Source organism: Lacerta agilis, chromosome 5 (genome assembly GCF_009819535.1).
Source record: "Lacerta agilis isolate rLacAgi1 chromosome 5, rLacAgi1.pri, whole genome shotgun sequence".
Classification (NCBI taxonomy): Eukaryota; Metazoa; Chordata; class Lepidosauria; order Squamata; family Lacertidae; genus Lacerta; species Lacerta agilis.
In genome coordinates, this window is record NC_046316.1 from 73,105,860 (window position 1) to 73,124,895 (window position 19,036).

A 19,036-nucleotide genomic window follows, 5' to 3' on the forward strand; every position below is an offset into this window, starting at 1 on the left:
AACAACATGAAAAACAGCGGACATTTGTTATAATCAAACAAAAATACTTTATTATTTACAAATAACAAATATACGGATACAAATATGGGACTGAATGTCCATCTCATTGTCTTCAGCGTCACAGATCAACGTATTCATGATATATTCGCACCTCCGATCTTCTGACACTCTGAAGCGATCTAATGCTTTCGCTCCTTGTCCGCATGTTTGATTTCCTAAACATCCTTCTTGAAAATGATCTACACATGAAAAAGTAGATGATTGGATCTAGGCACACGTTGCACGCAGAGAGGAAAAGCGTTACTTCCTTGCAGTAGTACAGGATTTTGTGTGCCGATTCGTCCAAAAGTTTATCTAGGTGGCCAAAAATAAAAGGTATTCTGCACAAATGATACGGCAAGAAACACGTGAAAAACACTGCTATGACCACCCTTATGCTTTGGTTGTGCTTCCGTTTGCGACTTGAAGGACTGGTAAATTGTTTGCTTGATTTGTAGATATACTTTGATATTTCAATGTAACACCCTATCAATACTATCAGTACAACGACAAACATGCCGTTGTTGATGTAAACGACAGCTCTGTGCCATTTGACCCCCAGAGGACTCTTCAGCTTTAAGCAGTCGCCTATGTTTTTCCTGGTCGCATGGCCATTTGTAAGGATCACATTTGGCAAGGCTAAAAATGCCATGACGATCCAAACGCACGCAGACAGAATCTTGGTGAAGGTGATGCTGTACATCCTGGAATCCCCAAAGGGTTTCACCACTTTCAGGTAACGATCAATGCTAATGAGTCCAAGGAACACGATCGTAGTGTACATGTTGGCGTAGAACACAACGGTTGAATACCGGCACAGGAAAAAATGGAAGTACCACGGCCCCAGCCTTGAGTCCTGGATGATTTTAAACGGAAATGTCAGGGTCATCATCAAGTCTGCAACCACAATGTTTTTGAGGTAAAAGATGAAGCTGGTCTTGTTTCTGATGTGGAAGAAAATCCATACAGCCAAGCTGTTCAGTAAGATGCTAGCCAGGAATATGACGAGGTAAAGCACAGGCAAGACAATGGTTGTGAATTCATTACTGGTAGAATTCCCAGGTAGATCTTGTGAACAGTTGGCTAAAATACTGTTGCCTTGACCCAGATGTTGATGATGATCTATAGGAATGATGGAAAGAAATGGTCTTAAGTCGGTTTAACAATCGTAGCTATTCATACGGAACTATAGCAACAATAACTCAAGAGTTAGCCCCATAAGCAAGAGTCACAGCCCCATAATTTATGTGAGCAGAAGGAATCCAGAAACTGTTTCTGGATGCACACTCACATTTGAATAACTGTGGAGCATGTAGAAATGGTGCAATTAGACATGAAGTACAACTATGCTACTGAATAGCAGTTGTTTGGGATTAACAACTAGAGGTGGCTATTGCTTGTGAAGCACCTGGTTGGGCTCTGCTGGAAATGTAGTGCTGGAATGCATAAATATTTGGTCTGATTCAGCAGGCTGGTTCATAGGAGGTCAGCAGAGTGAGGTTCTACACCTGGTATAGCCAGGGGAGTTGCCCTCCTCTTTCAAGAAAATGTTTTTATTACACTGCTATGTTTGCACGCTACAGAAAAGGGCTTCAGACCACAGCTCCAGCAAGGAGGTGGCAGGGCGTGCATTGTTTTAAACTCCAACAGCAGCCAGCTGCACAAGTATGCTTAGTGATGCCAGTGACTAAGATCCTGTCTGCATGCAAAGGCTTGTTGGGATGAGCCCTCGGAGTCTTACTGAAGGACACAAAATGGTATTGAAAGGGAGGGGGGGGAGACTGGAACATAAATATATACTGTGTTCATAACTCTTAAGACCAGTTCAGCAGCAGAATGAGCTGCCTAAGGAAACTGTAAATTCTCCATTTATTTAAGGTTTGGAGGCAATGAGGCTGCAAGTCGAGTTCGGAGATTGTGCAGGGTAGTGCTAAATCTGTGACAACACGAGAACCACAGATCATCCCGCTCCTGTCTAGCCAAACCTTGGTCCTGCTAATAATAATAATTATTATCATTATTATTATTATTATTATTTGTACCCCGCCCATCTGGCTGGATTTCCCCAGCCACTCTGTGGTGCAACACTGCAAGAGAGCCACCCTTGCTTTAGGAACTCTTTACCCATCAGTTTAGACTGCATCAGGCTTCTAAGTCAAGTGAATCATATGGTATTTTTGTGGTATGCTGATCATGTAGTGAGGACCACTAGGTGCTTGAATAAATCCCTAATTGCCAGCCTCTAGACTCATGAATGCAGTAGGAGACTGTAGGTGAGTACCTGCTTGCATACATACCTGCCAATCAGATCATTGTGCTATCGGCATTGATAGCACTGCTATATTTGTTGGTTTGCTTTTTTAAGAGAAGGGGGGCGGAATATGGAGTCTTCAATCTAGGGTTGCCCCAAACCTGACACTACAGGCAATCTCTACTCTTTGGCACTGCCCATGCATTCCAAACCCAGAGGCAGGAACTGTGTTGAGAGCTCCAGATGCTGGCTGCAGCTGTGTAGCAAAGTGGAACTGCATGCAGAGCGGTTTTCTGAATGTGAATGGCATGTGAGCAAGGGTTATCGTCACTAGATTGCGGTGTATATACATACATGACTGCAGTGCCTAGGCTGCCTAGGTATGGTTGTCTTTTTTAAATATATTGATAATGAGTGGTTTCATTAGGGGTACTTGTGAATTTTGATTATTAAAAAAGGGATGTGTGTGTGGACCAGGGGTAGTCTGTTTATTAGATGGCCCAAGGTTTAAAGACAATGACCTCATGAGCTTGGTTAGAAAGCTCAGCAGGAACGGAAATAATCAATGGTTGTGTTTGGGAAGTCTTCTAAATGAACTGCTCTTATGTGAAACTTAACTAATAACGTGATGCTAAAAAGGAGGTACAACTGTATAAATTATTAACTCCTCTCTAAAACAATTGCATCGGGAATTCCCGATTTATTTATTTTTTTCAGTTATTTACCTGGAAGCTTCACATATGACATGTTAGACCCCATTATTATTGTTGATTTGCAGGTCAAATGCTTTTCAGGAGACACACTGGTGGCAATTGATCTGGGACACATCATGGGTTGTACAAGTTCTAACGTCTGAAAAATATAGGAAGTGAAAATATTTACAATAGGCAAATACCTCGGTGTCAGCAGCAGCATCTTGTTAGTTTCTGGCTGAGCACAGAATGATGGCAGCTGTGCTACAGGCCTCGGCTTATAGGACAAAATGGTGAACTCAGCTGCATCTTGGCCCTTAAGAGACAACTCAGGCATGGCTTTTCTTCCATGGAGTTCAACTTCAGGTAAAGAGGAGATAGGTGTGCACCATCATCTATGAAGTGTGTGCATTTGCTTCCTGATTTGTCTTGTGGAAATGCACTACACGGAAAAGATAGTCTAAAAGAGTTGATCCTCCCTCATACACACAGAGATGTGTCACTATGAATGAAAAAGCTAGGATCAGCCCCAATTCTGGAAAAGGCTACTACAGTATCATTGCTCTCTTGGGCAATTCAGCTCTCTGTATAACTTCTACATGCCCATGCGTTAATTACCAGCTCACTCTGCCACTAGTTTATAGTAGCTGTTGCCTTGTAACATGGACTCCCAAAGTAGTAATTATCTGGAGACAGGCAGACAATATTTTAAATAACTCCTATGGGTAAATTGTGAGCAACAATGAATGCAGCAACAAGGGCAGACTGTATCTTGTGGGCAGGTGGTTACATGTGAGAAACAAAGGCCAATACTTAATTCATTCCAAGATAACACAAGTACATATTTTTCCATTTTCAGTACGTTTGTACTGCTTCCGGTAGTTTACTGATGCTTTAGCTAAAAGCCTGGGCTTATCCTTCAGCATCATCAATGGGATTCATTATAACTGTGTCCTGGTTGCAGACAATTAGCTCTCTATTAAATAAAAGTGATGCCTACCATTCTTGAGTTTCTCACTTTGATCCACCAAAGACCAGTTTACTTGATTAGATTTCTTGGGTAATAATCTCTGGATTCCCTTCAGCTTCTGATTGCTTTGCCCTTTCAAGGCAGACAATCAGCAACAAATGACAAGCTGAATGACTAATCTTGACTCACATAATCTTCATCCCAAAGTAAATTAGTATGTAAATAATATTGGGGTTGTTACCTCTGGTGGATGGATTAATGCAAAACACAGTGAAGAGTGAGCAATGTGAGAAAATTAGGCTAGGGAGTGTCATTCAAAAACACCAGAGATAGTTAAATTCAGGAAAATATCCCTGAGAACTTAACCTCTGGATTCTGGCTATGCTAATAAGCTTTTTCTATGGCCATTACCCGTGTTTCTTATTATACTATAAACCCTGAGAAGTTCTATAACAGTTTAGGATTGTGATAGCATGTAAACCAATTATAAATAGGGCATTATTCCCAGTCTTTGTCCTTCTTATTTCCGATGTTCCGTCAATCTGTACAATTTATGACCTACCAACCAAATACTGTACAGGAACTATGGTTTATCTGCCTACCCAGAGTTCAGTAAATCTAATTTTGCTGTTACCTTTCCGGGGATATTTAGCAACTGCGATATTGCCATAAATTGTGGGGAACTGCACTCATTTGAGTCCCATGGTGGGTTAGCCCGCCCTTGTCCCGTTTTATAACTATTTAAATATTTTGGGAGCATTACAAATAAATTGCATTTCATTTTGTACATGGGTTTGATATGTTTCCTGGAAATAATAAATTAAGATCGCAGATGATAAAAAGTCAGCAGAGCCAATAAAATGGTAAATTTTACACCATATGTAATTATGAACAGAAAATAACCATTTCTAGTTCCAGTGATAAAATGTGATACACATTTATATTCAGTTAACACAAGTAAATGCAGCTCCGCATCCTAATTTGAATAGGTGCTTTACATGCCATTGATAAAACACAAAAAACTTAAATGCCTGTTGCAGATAAACAACACTTCCAGGTGCCAGTTTTGTTTCAACCATGTTGTTTTCTTCAGGGGCACACATTGACTGTCTTAGAGTGGATCCAGAGTGCACAGCATCTCAGATTTCTCATACCACTTTGAAAAATTCCTTCTGTCAACTGATTTAAGAGGTCTAAATAAAAAATCTAGTAAATATGTCCAAGCAACCAGTGGGCATCACTGAAATATCTACTCATCAACCAGTCGGGTGGGAAATGCATTTCCTATCCATTTGTCTCTGTAGTACATAAGAACATAGGACAAGCCTGCTGGATCAGGCCAATGGCCCATCTATTCCAGTGGCCAACCAGATGCCTGTGTCGAAGTACGCAAGCTGCCCACCTGTGGTTCCCTGTAACTGGGAGGCAAAACATACGCATCTTGGCTGGTAGCCATTGATAGCTTTGTCCCCCATGAATTTGTCTAATCTTTTAAGCCCCTGAAGTTGGTGGCCATCATTGCATCTTGTAGGAGCAAGTTCTGTAGTTTAACCTTGTGCCGTGTGAATAATTACAGTACTTTCTTTTATTGGTCCAGAATCTTCCATCATTCTGCTTCTTTGAATGTCCACGAGTTCTAGTGTTATGAAAGAGACAAAAATGTTTCTCTATCTGATTTCTTTGTGCCTTTATGCTTTGCAGAATTTTATCATGCAACCTTTTAACTTTTTTGTAAACCAAAAAGTCCCAAACTCTGTAACGTTTCTTCTTGGTGTAATTGACTCTACTTTCTGCATCTCTCCACTTGGAGGACTGTCTATTGACTACTCCTGTGTGCTTCCTGCTACTTAACCAATTCCTGATCCATAAGAGGGCTTTGCCTCTCATTCCATGACTGTAAAGCTTACTCGGGAGCCTTTGTGAGGCACCTTGTCGATGAGATACAGCAATTCAAGCTTCACTTGTGAAAGTGGAGGACCTTGGTTGAACTTCCGTAGGAAACACTTGACTTCATATGCTGTGGTCTGTGATGACTTTAAACAAGGAGAAAGTCCCATGATCTCAGCTTGCTGACACAGCTTTTACAGGTAGCAACTTCCTACGTTTTCGGCTTCCTCTCTTTCCAAACACGTCCCCTTTCTGCCCTTCCTTTCAAGATGCCTGGAACAATTTCAATATTGGTATTACCAGCAGCGTGTGCGTATGAAGTCGGGAGACAGTGGTTTACCAAAGCCACTGAAAAATGGACTTGTAGCAGTGACTTCAAGTTACAGCAAAGAATATAAAAGTTGGAACAGCAACTGAATCTGAACTGGAAACCCCCACAATGTCATCTGAAGCTATGTACACACCCATTGCACCAAGTGTAATCCTACTAGGAGCACAGGGATTGTAAAGCTTGGCTTCCTGTGCGAATGCTTGACATTTTAGATTATTTATAGATACAGACAAAATACAGGATACTAAATGATGTACCCAACATGATGCCTTCCAAGGTGATGTTGGGCTACAACTCTCATCATCCTTGACTGTTGGCCATGCTGGCTGGGGCTGGTGGGGGTTGTAATCGGGAAACTTCTGAAAGCTCCCCGGCTCCCCATTGCTGTACTATACAATGAGCTAGGACTATTGTGTCTTGGATAGATGTAAAACATTTTTTTTAAAAGCATCCCTTAAAAAAAGCAATTCTCCCCAGAAATGACATTATGTAATCTATAGGTTTCTAAGCCACCTCTGCCAACTCCTAGCAATAACCTTGCGCAATGACGAGACCTGTGTGAGGCCCTTAACTTGTTGGGAGTACTGGGCAGTTGTTCAAGCATGCCCTTGGATTGATCTTCCACTAATGAGCTTTGTCATCTTAAAGCTGTGCTTTCTCATTTGGTCTTTTTGTTAACTGCCAGCGTTCATGGCATCCGTGGCACTAATTGGGCAATAGGTTCTTCAGTAATGCAAGCAGCACAATGCTTCCCTTCATGCCCTTGTAGTGAACTCCTGTGAGCCTTAAAGGCATTCATGTCTACTGCATATTATCAGATGGGGACTTCAAAGCATTTCTTAACAGAAGCAAAGTCAGTTTCACTAGCATGGTATTGTCTTTGCGAAGACTTCCCGTACTCCTCTTTATTAGACGACTACTACTACTACTACTACTAGTAAACTATTAAATTGAAGTTAAACCCTACAACCCACAAAATGTATGTGCTTGTTTTTCATTTAATTTTGTGAGAATTATTTTTGAGAGGCAAGAAAATATAATCCAGGTTGAGATGGAATTTTATATGGAAAGAGGGACCAAAGGCCCATCTAAACTAGTTGCCTTCCCAAAGCTGACAGCCAGTGTATACCTTAAGTATGAGTATGTTTTATCTTGTTTGAATCTTGCCTTTCCTCCAAGGAGTTCAGCATGGCAGACATGGAGCTATTCTATTCTATTTTCACATCAGGCCTCTAAGGTGCTCTGTGGACCACCAATAGTGCATGAACTTCAACCAGGAGGCCTATGGTGGTGACTCTGCATAGCGGTGTTGTATCTATGTGTGTGTGTGTGTGTGTGTGTGTGTGTGTGTGTGAGAGAGAGAGAGAGAGAGTGTGTGTGTGTGTGTGTGTGTGTGTGAGAGAGAGAGAGAGAGAGAGAGAGAGAAGAATAATGGTGGGCACAGCAGCTGTGCGCGCGTGAAGAACAGCTGCCATAGTGGCTACTATATGATTCTTAGAATCTGGTGGTCTGCCTGGAAGGTGAGCAGGATGGAACAGAAGTGATTGGGGAGGAGGCTCTGCCTTAGAGAAATAAATCCATGGCTGGTGGCAAGACAGGGGAAGGTCCTGAGCTAAGTGATCTGCCAAGACCTGAAGCAATTTTCAAGTGATCCAGGGGAAACCATGTTTGGTAACTACTGCTCTAAAGAGTACATATGATGTAGAAGGTGGATTGCCAAAATCTAGTTCCAAGTTCAAGAAAATAATTGCAGTATCTTGCATTGACTTTTAATCCTTTCTTCTTCTAATCCAAGTAATCCTGAACAGGTGTGGACAGACACCTACCCTTAAAAAAAACCCAACCAGGATATTTTTAAAGTATTGTAAATGTTTCCCTCCTTGCAATTAGGGATGTCAACAGAAGCTTAACGTGGTATTTGTTAACACTAGAGAGAAAGAGGGGGAAAGCCCGCAATGCTGATTCAGTAAGAACCTCAGTGCAGAGGAATATTTTAAGCCTCGTATGTTTTATAGGTTGTGTTGCTACATATTTAGCATCATTAAAGTAAAGCCTCTGCAATAAATATGTGTAAAGTACACACTGCTGCATATATGGTGCAATTTGTTGCTGTTAATGCTGATGGACTGGTTTGTGTATGTGAATGACATAGCTAAATTATAGGTTATAGGATACACTGAAATTATGATGAGTTAATAGTATCTGAATTGCTTATGGTGTTGGATTATTTGACCTATATAAAAAACCCACCAAGGTGACGAAAAACACTGCATGGAAGCCATATAATGCCCAGTTTGGTTTCTCTTTCCCAGTTTGTGTATGACTTTGTTTTCAAGCATCAGACTACATTTAGGTTGTGTTTTACTATTTTAAAAAGGTGCTAAAATGTTGCCATGCTTGAGCCTCGGTACAAATTTCACCACTACAGATGAATGCAGTTCAGCTTTCTTTCATTTTTGACTGCTGAAAAAGTGGCATTGGGATATCCTAAGGCAGGCATAGGCAAACTCGGCCCTCCAGATGTTTTGGGACTACAACTCCCACCATCCCTAGCTAACAGGACCAGTGGTGAGGGATGGTGGGAGTTGTCGTCCCAAAACATCTGGAGGGCCGAGTTTGCCTGTGCCTGTCCTAAGGACCTTTCCTGTGTTCCACCCATTTTGCCAGGTGTGAGGTAAAGAGATGTATGTATCATGATCCTGCTTCCTCAGCAAAGTCTGCCTACCCCATTCAGGCAAAATGACATACACCCTGACAGTCACTCTTTACCAAGAACAGTTTCTATTTTCTGGTTCTTACTCATAAAACCATTGACTTGGATACTAATTAGGCATCCATGAATAGAAGGTCTCATTGATGGAATCAAGATCTGGCAGACAATTCCCCCAGCAAAGGTGGGGGTGGAGGAGGCTGCAATTTTTGTTTCATCCTGTAGCCCACTCATCATGCGGCTCTGGAGGGTCCCTAACCCTCTAGCACAACTGTTAGGGGGCACACAGGACTTCAGGATGAAGAGGGAACCAACAAAAGTAATACCTGTCCCCTCTTCCACTTGCATGATTGGAGTGTCAGATGATTGGACCTTCAGGCAGGGTTCTCCCCCCCTTCCTTCCAGTGGTCCCAAACTCAGAATCCTAGCCACTGTCCCGCCTGTTTGTGATGCCTTGATGATTTTTGTTGTTGCTAGTTTTGTCATTCCTCACAGTTTTAACTCTGTTTCCGAAGTCTCTAAAAGTTAAAACTCTGAGTGGGTGGATGCATTATCTTTAAGGAAGAACATCATGGCAAGGTGAAGAACAGCCTAGCCACATCCATCAGCCAGAGAAGAAGCACCTTCAGAGAGTTTACATTGTCCCCTCATTTTGAGAAAGAACTCTTTGTTCCAACCCTCAGTTGTCCAGGCAATGGAGAGGAAAATAGAAATGTATGATGGCCCTGTCCATCAGCCAGGGGACTGAGGGCTATTGTGTTGTGGGTGTTACAATGGGTTTTGAGATTTGTTTTGTTTTAAATAAACCTGTGGCTTTTAGGCTGCCTTTAGAATCATTCAGAAACAACATTGCCCAAGAATCTAGATGCATACCAAATAGACTTGGATCTATAACAGTAGGAAAGTTGCCTGAGAAGAGGTCTGCTCAGGGGATGCTTTCACTAGTGAAAGGTGGAGGGTGGTGGAGAGAGAGGGAGAGAAAGCAACTTTTACAGGTCCTCACCACAGTCCCTTGCACCCTCCAGCAATCTGCAAGCCTCTAAACAATGTCCTGTACCTCTCTGTACTAGTTTGGTTTTCTGATATTCATTTGTGTGTCGTGTTTGTTACTTGATGCCCTGGCCTCTTATGAGAGAAAGGCCAGGATAATTAAATTATATTAATAATTATTAATATTTTTTAGAAATATTAAAGCTATCATTAATTAATGTACTAGATGATCCTCAGGGTCCCTTCTAATTCTAGGATTCTATGTACTGTATTAAATTTACTAATTTAAATACTAAATTATTTAAATGATTATAAAAGAAAATCTGTCCTGGAGTTCTGAACATTGTAAGTGGTGATGCTGGGGGCTACAGGGGGAGTTGGCAAAAGTCTTGCTGCCACCTTCTGCCAGTGGGATTCCTCTACTTCAGGGGTGGCCAACTCCCAAGAGCTGCGATCTACTCACAGAGTTAAAAACTGGTAGGAAGGAGGAAGGCCCATTTTGGGTGGGTTCGGGTCAAAGTTGTTGAGTTTTTTCAGGGAGGAGGTAAAACGTTGAGCTTTTTTTTAGGGGAACTGCAGTTGCTCAGCTTCTTTGGGGGAGCCAGTGATCTACCAGTAATCTACCGCAGACGTCCAGTGATCTACCGGTAGATCAAGATCTACCTGTTGGACATGCCTGCTCTACTTGATCAAATGCCTTCCAAGGATGCAAGAAGCCCATATACCCCCTTATTTCATGGGAATGTCTGTAGCTCAGTTCTGGAGCATCTGCTTTGCATGCAGAAGGGCCCCACTTTCAATCCCCAGCGTCTCCAGAATGGGCTGGAAATGTCCCTTGCCTGAAACCCTGGAGAGCCATTGTCAGTCAGTGAAAATACTGAGCTGAATGGGCCAACAGTGTGACTCAGTGTAAGTCAGCTTCCTATTTTCCCATCCGGTTGCCTTATACAACAAGGGACTTTCCATTTCATGGCCTGCAGTTACTGTGGGATATTCTGAACTGGTAAACCTAACTGTCCAATACAACATCTTTGCTATCGGTAGCCTTAACAGAAAGAGCCACCACCCCTTTGGCTTTTAAATGAGTGGAAGAGAGCGTATTGTAGTGGAGAATAAATAAATGCAGCTGTTCGGTAAATAGTACTTTAATAATGTACAAGAGTAGTGGCGGGAGAGATTGTGAAGACTGTTCTTCGTAAGAGTACAGGGGAGTCCTAAGCATGTCTTTTGCTTTCATCAGTGTGACAAGCAGCTAGAGGCTATGGAATTATTGGGTTGGTCTCAAGTGTCAAGTTAGATTGGAGATGCAAGGGGAAGGAGTGTAGGTCTCTGAATAATAAAAAGTTGAGGTTCCTAGGTAGGAGCCCACTGTGAAGGAGCATAGTGAATCCGGAGACGGGAAAGAGAGGTTGCAGATGTAGGTCATGTCTGCCAAGTTAGGAAAAGGGACGTATTGTTAAAATAGGTGTGGACGTTGCTAGCATTGCATTGTGGGGTGGAGCACAAGACCTGACTAAGGGTGATGGATTCCTAAAATTAACTCTGCAGTTAAGAGAAGGAATTCTAGACTTCTTGTTATTTTAATGCACATCTAGCTAGTGTTCCAAATGGTCTTTTAATTTTAGTGATTTTTCTGTTGATAGTACAATGAACACAAGGTTGTTTAGCATGTGAGTTCTTAAGTGCGTGCCTTATGTGCATGTTACCATTTCTAAACAGAGGAATGAAGCAGCTTCTCCATTCTTCCTACAGACTATGTAAATTACCAGGCAAGTTTCTATGTTATATTGGAGAGATACTTTCTATTCCTTTACTACCCAACCACATTCCTTGTTCTATTAAAAAAACCCTCTCTACTCCATCTGCCTCAATGTCAGAACAGGTACCATTTTAATGCAAAAATAGCACTTGGCCACACCTCTCATTGGTTCTGCTGTGCCTTCTTTGAGTGCTTTTGACTAGCTGGAATGTGTCCTTGAACTGTCCAAGTCTCTTGCAGCCTGGATGGAGTGGGGGGCATAGAAACCTTTGACCTTTGGATGGCTGGAATATCAGCCACTGTAGGTAAGAGTTGCAGCTGCAGCTGTGCTGACTTTTGCCCTTGGCACCACCATTTTCGGGCTGAAAGTGTTTCTTCACCCCAGGTTACATGAACAGGATTAACTAAACCACAAATTTAATTAAGCTCCAGCAGACAGAATGTCCACTCAGCCACTAGGAAGCTGAAGAATTCTCTGCTGGCCAAATCTAGCTGTTCAAAGCTGCCAGCCATTCTGCATGACTGCCTGCCGAAACACACACTCGGAGATGTAGAAGCCATAGGTTTTCCCATTGTGGCAGATCTGTTAGAGTAACCATACTTTCTTTCTTTTTTAACAGAATTTATTGACATTTTCATAATATAACAAAAACCCAACCCCACACCTACAAATACCAAAACAAATACAAATACACATAATGTCAGGATTCTTCTTCTTATCTATATACCTTACAAAAAAAAAAAATTCTAGTTCTGAATCTTGACGTTTGACTTCCCCCGCCTATACACCTTCGGTTTTAAATCAATATACTATTTCCTTAACAACTTTTCTCTATAAAAATTTTAACTTTACTTAAAAAGAAAAAACACAATTGTCTTAGTCTTTGCATTATAACCTAAATCTTGACCAAATATTCTTATAGCTAAACTTAATTCTTCTATCCTTTATCATGCTGCTTTTAACTTAAAATTCAATATCTCCTTACTTATTTAAAATAAACTTGTAATTAACAGACTTCACACTCCGATTTCGGATACCGTGGCAGACCATTCAGATTATACATTTAATACTTCAACCCACTCCCCTTCTGTCCATTGTCTTTTTCTGTCTTTCACCAGGACCGGATCTCCAATTATCTTCTTCTGGATGTCCACAGAACCAGGCTGCATTCCCAACAAACCTTGCATCGAGCTTCAGGATATTCATCCCCTCTATTCTGGGTTTCTCTGTTTCTTTGTGCCATACTTCTTCTTCTTGTAGAAATCTTAATTCTATGTCCCTTGCCCCCGAGCTGCCACCTCGGAGTCTGGATATTGTAAATCTTCCCGTTCCAGGGCTGCCACCCCCAGAAACCGGCCCCCCTTCCATTCGGAGTTGCCCAGCCATCTCAGACCATCCTTCAAACACCTCTCCCAGCTCTTTGCAAAAGTTTGTTTCCATTGTGTAGAACTTTTGAAAAGCCTCTTCTGTGGAAAATAAGTTCTTTCCATTTATAATTCCACTCAAGGCTTGTAGTTTTCGATTAAGCAGTTCCAGTTGAAAGACAGTGAGCATTTCCTCATCCTCCAAATCAGAATTCAATGCCAGCGCGAGCGCAAAGTCCAGCATCTTGGGGGGGAGGATGGGTATCAAGTTTCAGTTCCTGTCTCTTCCTTCCTTTGTTTCAACTTTTTCCCACGAAAGTCCAAGTCGCCGCCATTTCTCCGATGCCGGAGTATAAAGACCAAAACTTCAAATGGAGATATTTTTTTCCCCAGTTAACCCCCGAAGGGAAATCTCAACAGTCTCAGTTTTCAATTTCCAGATACTTTCTATCAATTATTGTGGCAGCAGTCACTTAAAGGGTTAATTCCTTTCATCCGCCGAAGGGAGGGAGGTGGGCTGCCTTTCTTCTTTCCCCCAGATCGTTCCAGAGATACAAAGAGTCAATCAATTACTCACCGCCTCTGGGTTCTTTACACTCACTAAAGACAGGTAGAACTTAGACGCTCATCACAGGCTTTGTCGCCGCATTTACATCCCGGTTGGGGCATGTCCCCTATAGCCCGGCTCCGTCGTCCCTTCACCCCCACTCCCCCTTTACAGGGGGAGCGGGGGAAGGGTTCGGAGCCACAACGGGCACAGCCGGGGAGCCCAGGGAGCGGGACGCTCTTCCCGCACCCCAACCGGAGCCCCGCTTTGCGGTAGCGGGGCTCCTAACCCCCGGGATGGACTGGGTGCTTCGCAGCCGAAGCAGCCCACGACCACCCGCAATGGCGTCAGCCGCCGGAAGTCTAGAGTAACCATACTTTCAGAGGTGTAAAGGATTCTGCCCAAGCGGCACAGGGTGATTGCCAGTGGCCTACATAACAATTCTGCTTCATATACTGTAGTTGTTTCAGCTTGTAATACTGATTTCACTGACTCCCCTCAAACCTGACATAATTCAGAAACACACGCTACTGCTCCATTGTGTGTTGAAGATTTTAGTAACTTTGTTCTTCTTTTCCGTACACAAAAGTAGAGCACCTATGCGTAAAATGATATGCTTAACTTTTAAAGGAATTCTCTTAGGGTTCACCAGCAACTTGCAACCTACACTAGTCTTTTTTAAAGTTTCTAACCACTAAGAACATATTCTAAAAAAAAAGGCAAAGCAAAAGGCATATGTTAACACAAAAGAAACATGCTATAGGTTTCCATTTCTATGAGCATCCTGTATATGAATTGGCTAACTAAATAAAGGTAAAGGAAAAAGACCCATAGATGGTTAAGTCCAGTCAAATTTGACTGTGGGGTGCGGCGCACATCTCCGCTTTTCGGCTGAGGGAGACAGCGTTTGTCCTCATGTGGCCAGCATGACTAAACGGCTTCTGGTGCACAGAACACCGTGACAAGTGGCAGAGTTCATGGAAACACCGTTTACCTTCCTGCCACAGTAGTACCTACTGGTATTTATCTACTTGCACTGGTATGCTTTCAAACTGCTAGTAACTGCTAGGTTGGCAGGAGCTGGGACAAAGCAACAGGAGCTCACCCCATCGCACAGATTCGAACTGCCAACCTTACGATCAGCAAGTTCAAGAGGCTTGGTGGTTCAGACCACAGCGCCACCCACGCCAGATGCAGGATGCTCATAGAAATGGAAACCTGTTGCATTTTAATTTTGTTTTAACACATGCCTTTTGCTTTCCTAACATTTTTATACTGCCCTTTCTCTAAGTTGCTCAGGGCACTTCATGTTTCTTCCCCACCCCAATCCTCCCAAATATGGTCATATTTGAGACATAAATCTGAAGAGTTGACCTGGTTGGAGTACAACCCAGTAGCTGTCCTTTGGATAGATTGCTTGGGTGTGCTATTTAAGTGCTTCCATGCCCCCACAATATACATGAGCACGGGTTTTAAAACATGAACAAATCACTCTAGTGATGAATGCTGGAGCTGAAATGCCACACTGAGAATCTGGGAAGCTGCCAAGTGATCTGCCCTTAGACATTTGCTTTCAGGCTTAAATAGCCGAGCTGCAGGAGCAACAGAAATCTTTGTTTTAAGTCTCCCACTGGACAGAGACTCCACGATCCCCAGATTAAGACGGCATTGCAGCATGGCTGGGTAGCTCTGTTAATCAGTGGCTTCTGCAGCTTTGCTTTTGACTTGCAGCTGACATCAGTGGCCGGGAAGAGGAAGAGAATTAACTTCCTGCGTCTAAAGCTGAAAAAGCAGCAAGGGAGGAAAAGAGATGAGCCAGTTCTTCTAGGGCTACATAACAGTAACCCTCAAATGTCTGCGAATTGGAAGCTATCACTGGGACAGCTTTCTGCTTGATGCCATTTCAGTCAAGCTAGATGTGATGGGGGGTCACATCCTTATGAAGCAGGGATACTGGGGAACTTTACAGGAAAATGGGTGCATGAGGAAGGGGAGAGAAACAATGCACTACCCTCACTTACGTCACTGTGCTCTCCTGCATTAAGACATTTTCTTAGTTCATGTTTAGTCTTGGAGTCAGGCTAGCGGAGAATGCTGCTTAAAGCAATGGGATGCATGCAGCAAAGCCAGACAGGGGACAAGAAATGGGCTTCTTTTCCATCCCATGGGCACTCCTTTTCATGCAAAGAGTAAACCCCCCACGCAAACTAAGCAGCCGTGTGGATAAAACCACATGCGACTACACTTTCTTAGCCTTTTTGGCTATGATTAGTTTTGGTTCTGGACAGGGAGGAGCTTTGAACCCCTAATGATGGTCTTTTAAAAAAAAATTAACACTATTTTTTTTTAAATTGCAGGTATAGGTAGCGCAGGGTAGAATGCAATACACAAACAGTTTTTTAATTTAAATATTTAGAAGTTTTTTGTATCATAACATCTAGCAGTTGCTTTGCTACTAAAAGGTCTTTCCAGAAACCTGGCCTGGATTATAGAATGGCATTTTGCTATTCTGCTACCGTTGTAAACTTTAAACTTCATTAACCTGACAAGCTGTGCGTGCGTGCGTGCAACATATAACCTTCAAAGTTGAAACAGCGAAGAAATGAATCTCCTGTACTTGTCATTCTGTATTTTTGTCATAAAAGAGTTTTTGCAGATTGAATACTCTACTCTACTAGAATCAGATACTTACTTTCCTGTGATGCTGATTATACTAAAAATAGAAGCAAGTTAGAATTTCAGAAAAACAACAAATAAAAAAACTTGCCTCCTCATCCCATTCTGACATTCTGTAGTGTTCTCTGCACTCCACCAGTCCAGAACAGTTTGTAGTATCATGTTGGATAGACGGGTTCCTCTGTGAACTGAGTAGCATAACATTGCATGGTGCATTTCAGAATGCCAGGGCTCCTCGGGAATTGGAGCAGCCCAGACAGTGTTGCATGCTACTACACGTACAGAGAACTGTGTGGCTGGTGAGTTAACTCTGCCTAGAGTTCTTTTAGGGTGGGGAGTAGAAGAAAGGCACTTGTGGTTAGGGAACGAAGACTGGTGTGCGTGTATAACAAGAGGGTTAAACTAAAGGATAAAAAGAGGCTGAAATGAGGTGGGAAAGAGAGGGAAAGGTTGAAGGGGGGGGGGAAACCCCCAGAAAGCAGAACCTGTTAATACTCTGTTTGGTTCTCCTCCCACAAACTGTGAGATAGAAATGGGTACTTTCAAGTGACCCGTTCACTGTGCATCCTGAAATGTTTGCAGGGAAATTAGACGTTGGCTATTTAATGAGCATTCATTCCAATTTGTATTGCTTCAAAGCAAGTGTTATCCCACACTTCACACTGCATTTCCCTGTCACCTTCCTTATCACACAAAAAAAAAAATCCAATCTTTTGGAGAAGTGGACCCAAGAGCTCCATGTAAACTTCAATTGCACAAACTGAATCTGTCAGTATGTGACAGAATCCCAACGACGACAGCCTGGAAGCACCCAGTGACATCTTTCATGCATGCCCACTTCTCTTTCCTCCACCACAGAGTTATTTCTCCACCCTAGTTATTTCTCTGCAGCTGCTGCACAACAAGAGCAAAACCAGGCCTATGAAGACTAGTGAGAACTTCAGGATTAGCAGTGGAAGACAGATGAATGACCAAAAAACAAGCATACAAATGAAACCATTTTTGTTATGTTCTTGAACGAGTAGAAAATGGGGGCAGTTGAAAAACCACACCTTGTCTGATGTACCAAAAAAGCACACCTGGATTTTGTAAAAGCAGTAAGGTATCCTTGTTTCTTTCAAAACAAAGCAATGCATATACCGCAGTGTAATCTTGGAAACTTCTCAAGATTTAAAATATGTATAATAAAAGTGATATCCGTTCACATATCTGAAAGACTGGAAACAGGTTGTGTATAAGCTAAGTAGAAAAGCTTTAATCTGTTGGCTGCTCTGCATTTATCAGAAAGTTAGCTGAACACTCAATTCAATTACTCTAGTTCGTGGTGTATTAAGTTGAGGGGCTTTTAATGCCCTTGTTTCTGGTGTTTTCCAGAGATTCCTTGCCTGGCGTGTTCTAGCATGAACTTCTTATGCCTCATTAGAGCAATTAAAAAGAATATAAACCCAATGCTACTTTTGCCGAGCAAGACCCAGCAGATCTAAGAAGAACCTTTCAAGTCATTTTAAAAAAAGTTATAGGTTCCTAATTTCATAATTGCCTGTTATACAACATGAGAGTTTAGCCTAGTAACTTTTTGTGTACTGCACAGAAATGTTTTTTTCAACTTTCGGAACGAGACAAATAAAATCAATCTAGACTAGAGTTACAGACCAATGGAAGCCTAAACGTACAAACACCTTGTTTTGACTGCACGCATTTCGCCAAGAACGATTTGAAAATTTGAGGTATCATTAAAGTACAACCCTTCTATTTTGGACTCTTTTGAGATAAATATAAAATAAATTACCTGTCATCTGTGTCGCTCTTCATTTGGCTTTTTGTTGTTAATGCTTGTAGCAATGTCTCCAGGGTGCATTATATTCTTCCAAAACATTAAAGTCTTGTTTGCTTTCTCCAGAATAAGAAAAAACACACGTTTTGAAATACGTAAGTACCCGAAGATTCTAAGTAAGGTGGATTTATAAGTTAGACGTAGGGGTAAATCAGGCTCACAATTAATGCGTGCTGGCTTCTAGTTCTTTACTCCTGGTCTGAATGGTCTGAGCCAGGAAGAACTTGAGTGACAAGCTGTTTCAGTCTTAGAGATGACTCATGAGCTAGCGTAGGTGAGATTTGAAAACTTGGGGCTCACTTCCTGGCTCTGGAGTAAAATTAAAGTGACAGACTGTGATTCAGTTGTGGTGGCACTGTAAAGGGTTGGAAAACATGTTTTACAGGATGCTTATGGAAGTTATATTTCATACTATTTAATTAGATAAATAATAAAAATTCTGAAAACCAGCAATAATAACAAAACTGCTTCCCCCAACAGCAGATGTTTTGTGATATTGAAAGCAATGGGGAAATTGCGCTGGGAAGTGTGGAACAGTATTTGCTTGATGGAACGAGGTCTAACCTCCCTGCAAATAGATAGGAATGAATCCTCAATAAATAGCCATCACCAACTAACCTCCCCACAATCTTTGTGGGGGGGGGGAATTCAAGATGACTGTTCCATAAAAAGGTGGTGTAGTCCCTCAGTTGCTGAAAGTATCAATTGTGGACCTTGGATAACTAAAAGTAGGCAATTTAGTTGTGTCTCTAAACTGATTTTTTTTAATTTAACCTTTCTCGGGCCATACAACCCCTGCTGGGTCTTGTCTCCTTCCTAAAGAGTGGAGAGTCTAAAAGGTCTGGAACCCATGTAACATCTTAAATGTCCAGTCCCACCCTGTCTGTTGTCTGTGTTGGTGAGCAGGTACGGGGAAATGTGAGGTCCCTTATTTAGAAAGGAATAATCCTGCAGGGGAATGTGGCTCAGGAGTTGTGCTGCTGGG

General features: G+C 42.1%; 2 protein-coding genes across 4 annotated transcripts in view; one reads left to right on the forward strand and one right to left on the reverse strand.

Moving 5' to 3' along the window:
* Window positions 1-19,036, forward strand: part of MED12L (mediator complex subunit 12L) — a 177,262-nt gene that overhangs the window by 68,427 nt on the left and 89,799 nt on the right.
* On the reverse strand, window positions 53-18,268 carry GPR87 (G protein-coupled receptor 87). 3 transcript variants are annotated; one of them, XM_033150442.1, is made up of 3 exons: window positions 18,007-18,268; window positions 3,016-3,142; window positions 53-1,161 (listed from the first exon to the last, which is right to left on the reverse strand). In XM_033150442.1, the coding sequence occupies exons 2-3, from the start codon at window positions 3,119-3,121 to the stop codon at window positions 119-121; spliced, it is 1,149 nt and encodes a 382-aa protein (XP_033006333.1). In that variant the 5' UTR covers window positions 3,122-3,142; window positions 18,007-18,268; the 3' UTR covers window positions 53-118. The 3 variants fall into 3 exon arrangements, with proteins under 3 accessions (XP_033006333.1, XP_033006334.1, XP_033006332.1); XM_033150443.1 differs by lacking the exon at window positions 18,007-18,268 and adding an exon at window positions 5,532-5,578; XM_033150441.1 differs by lacking the exon at window positions 18,007-18,268 and having other exon boundaries at window positions 3,016-3,436.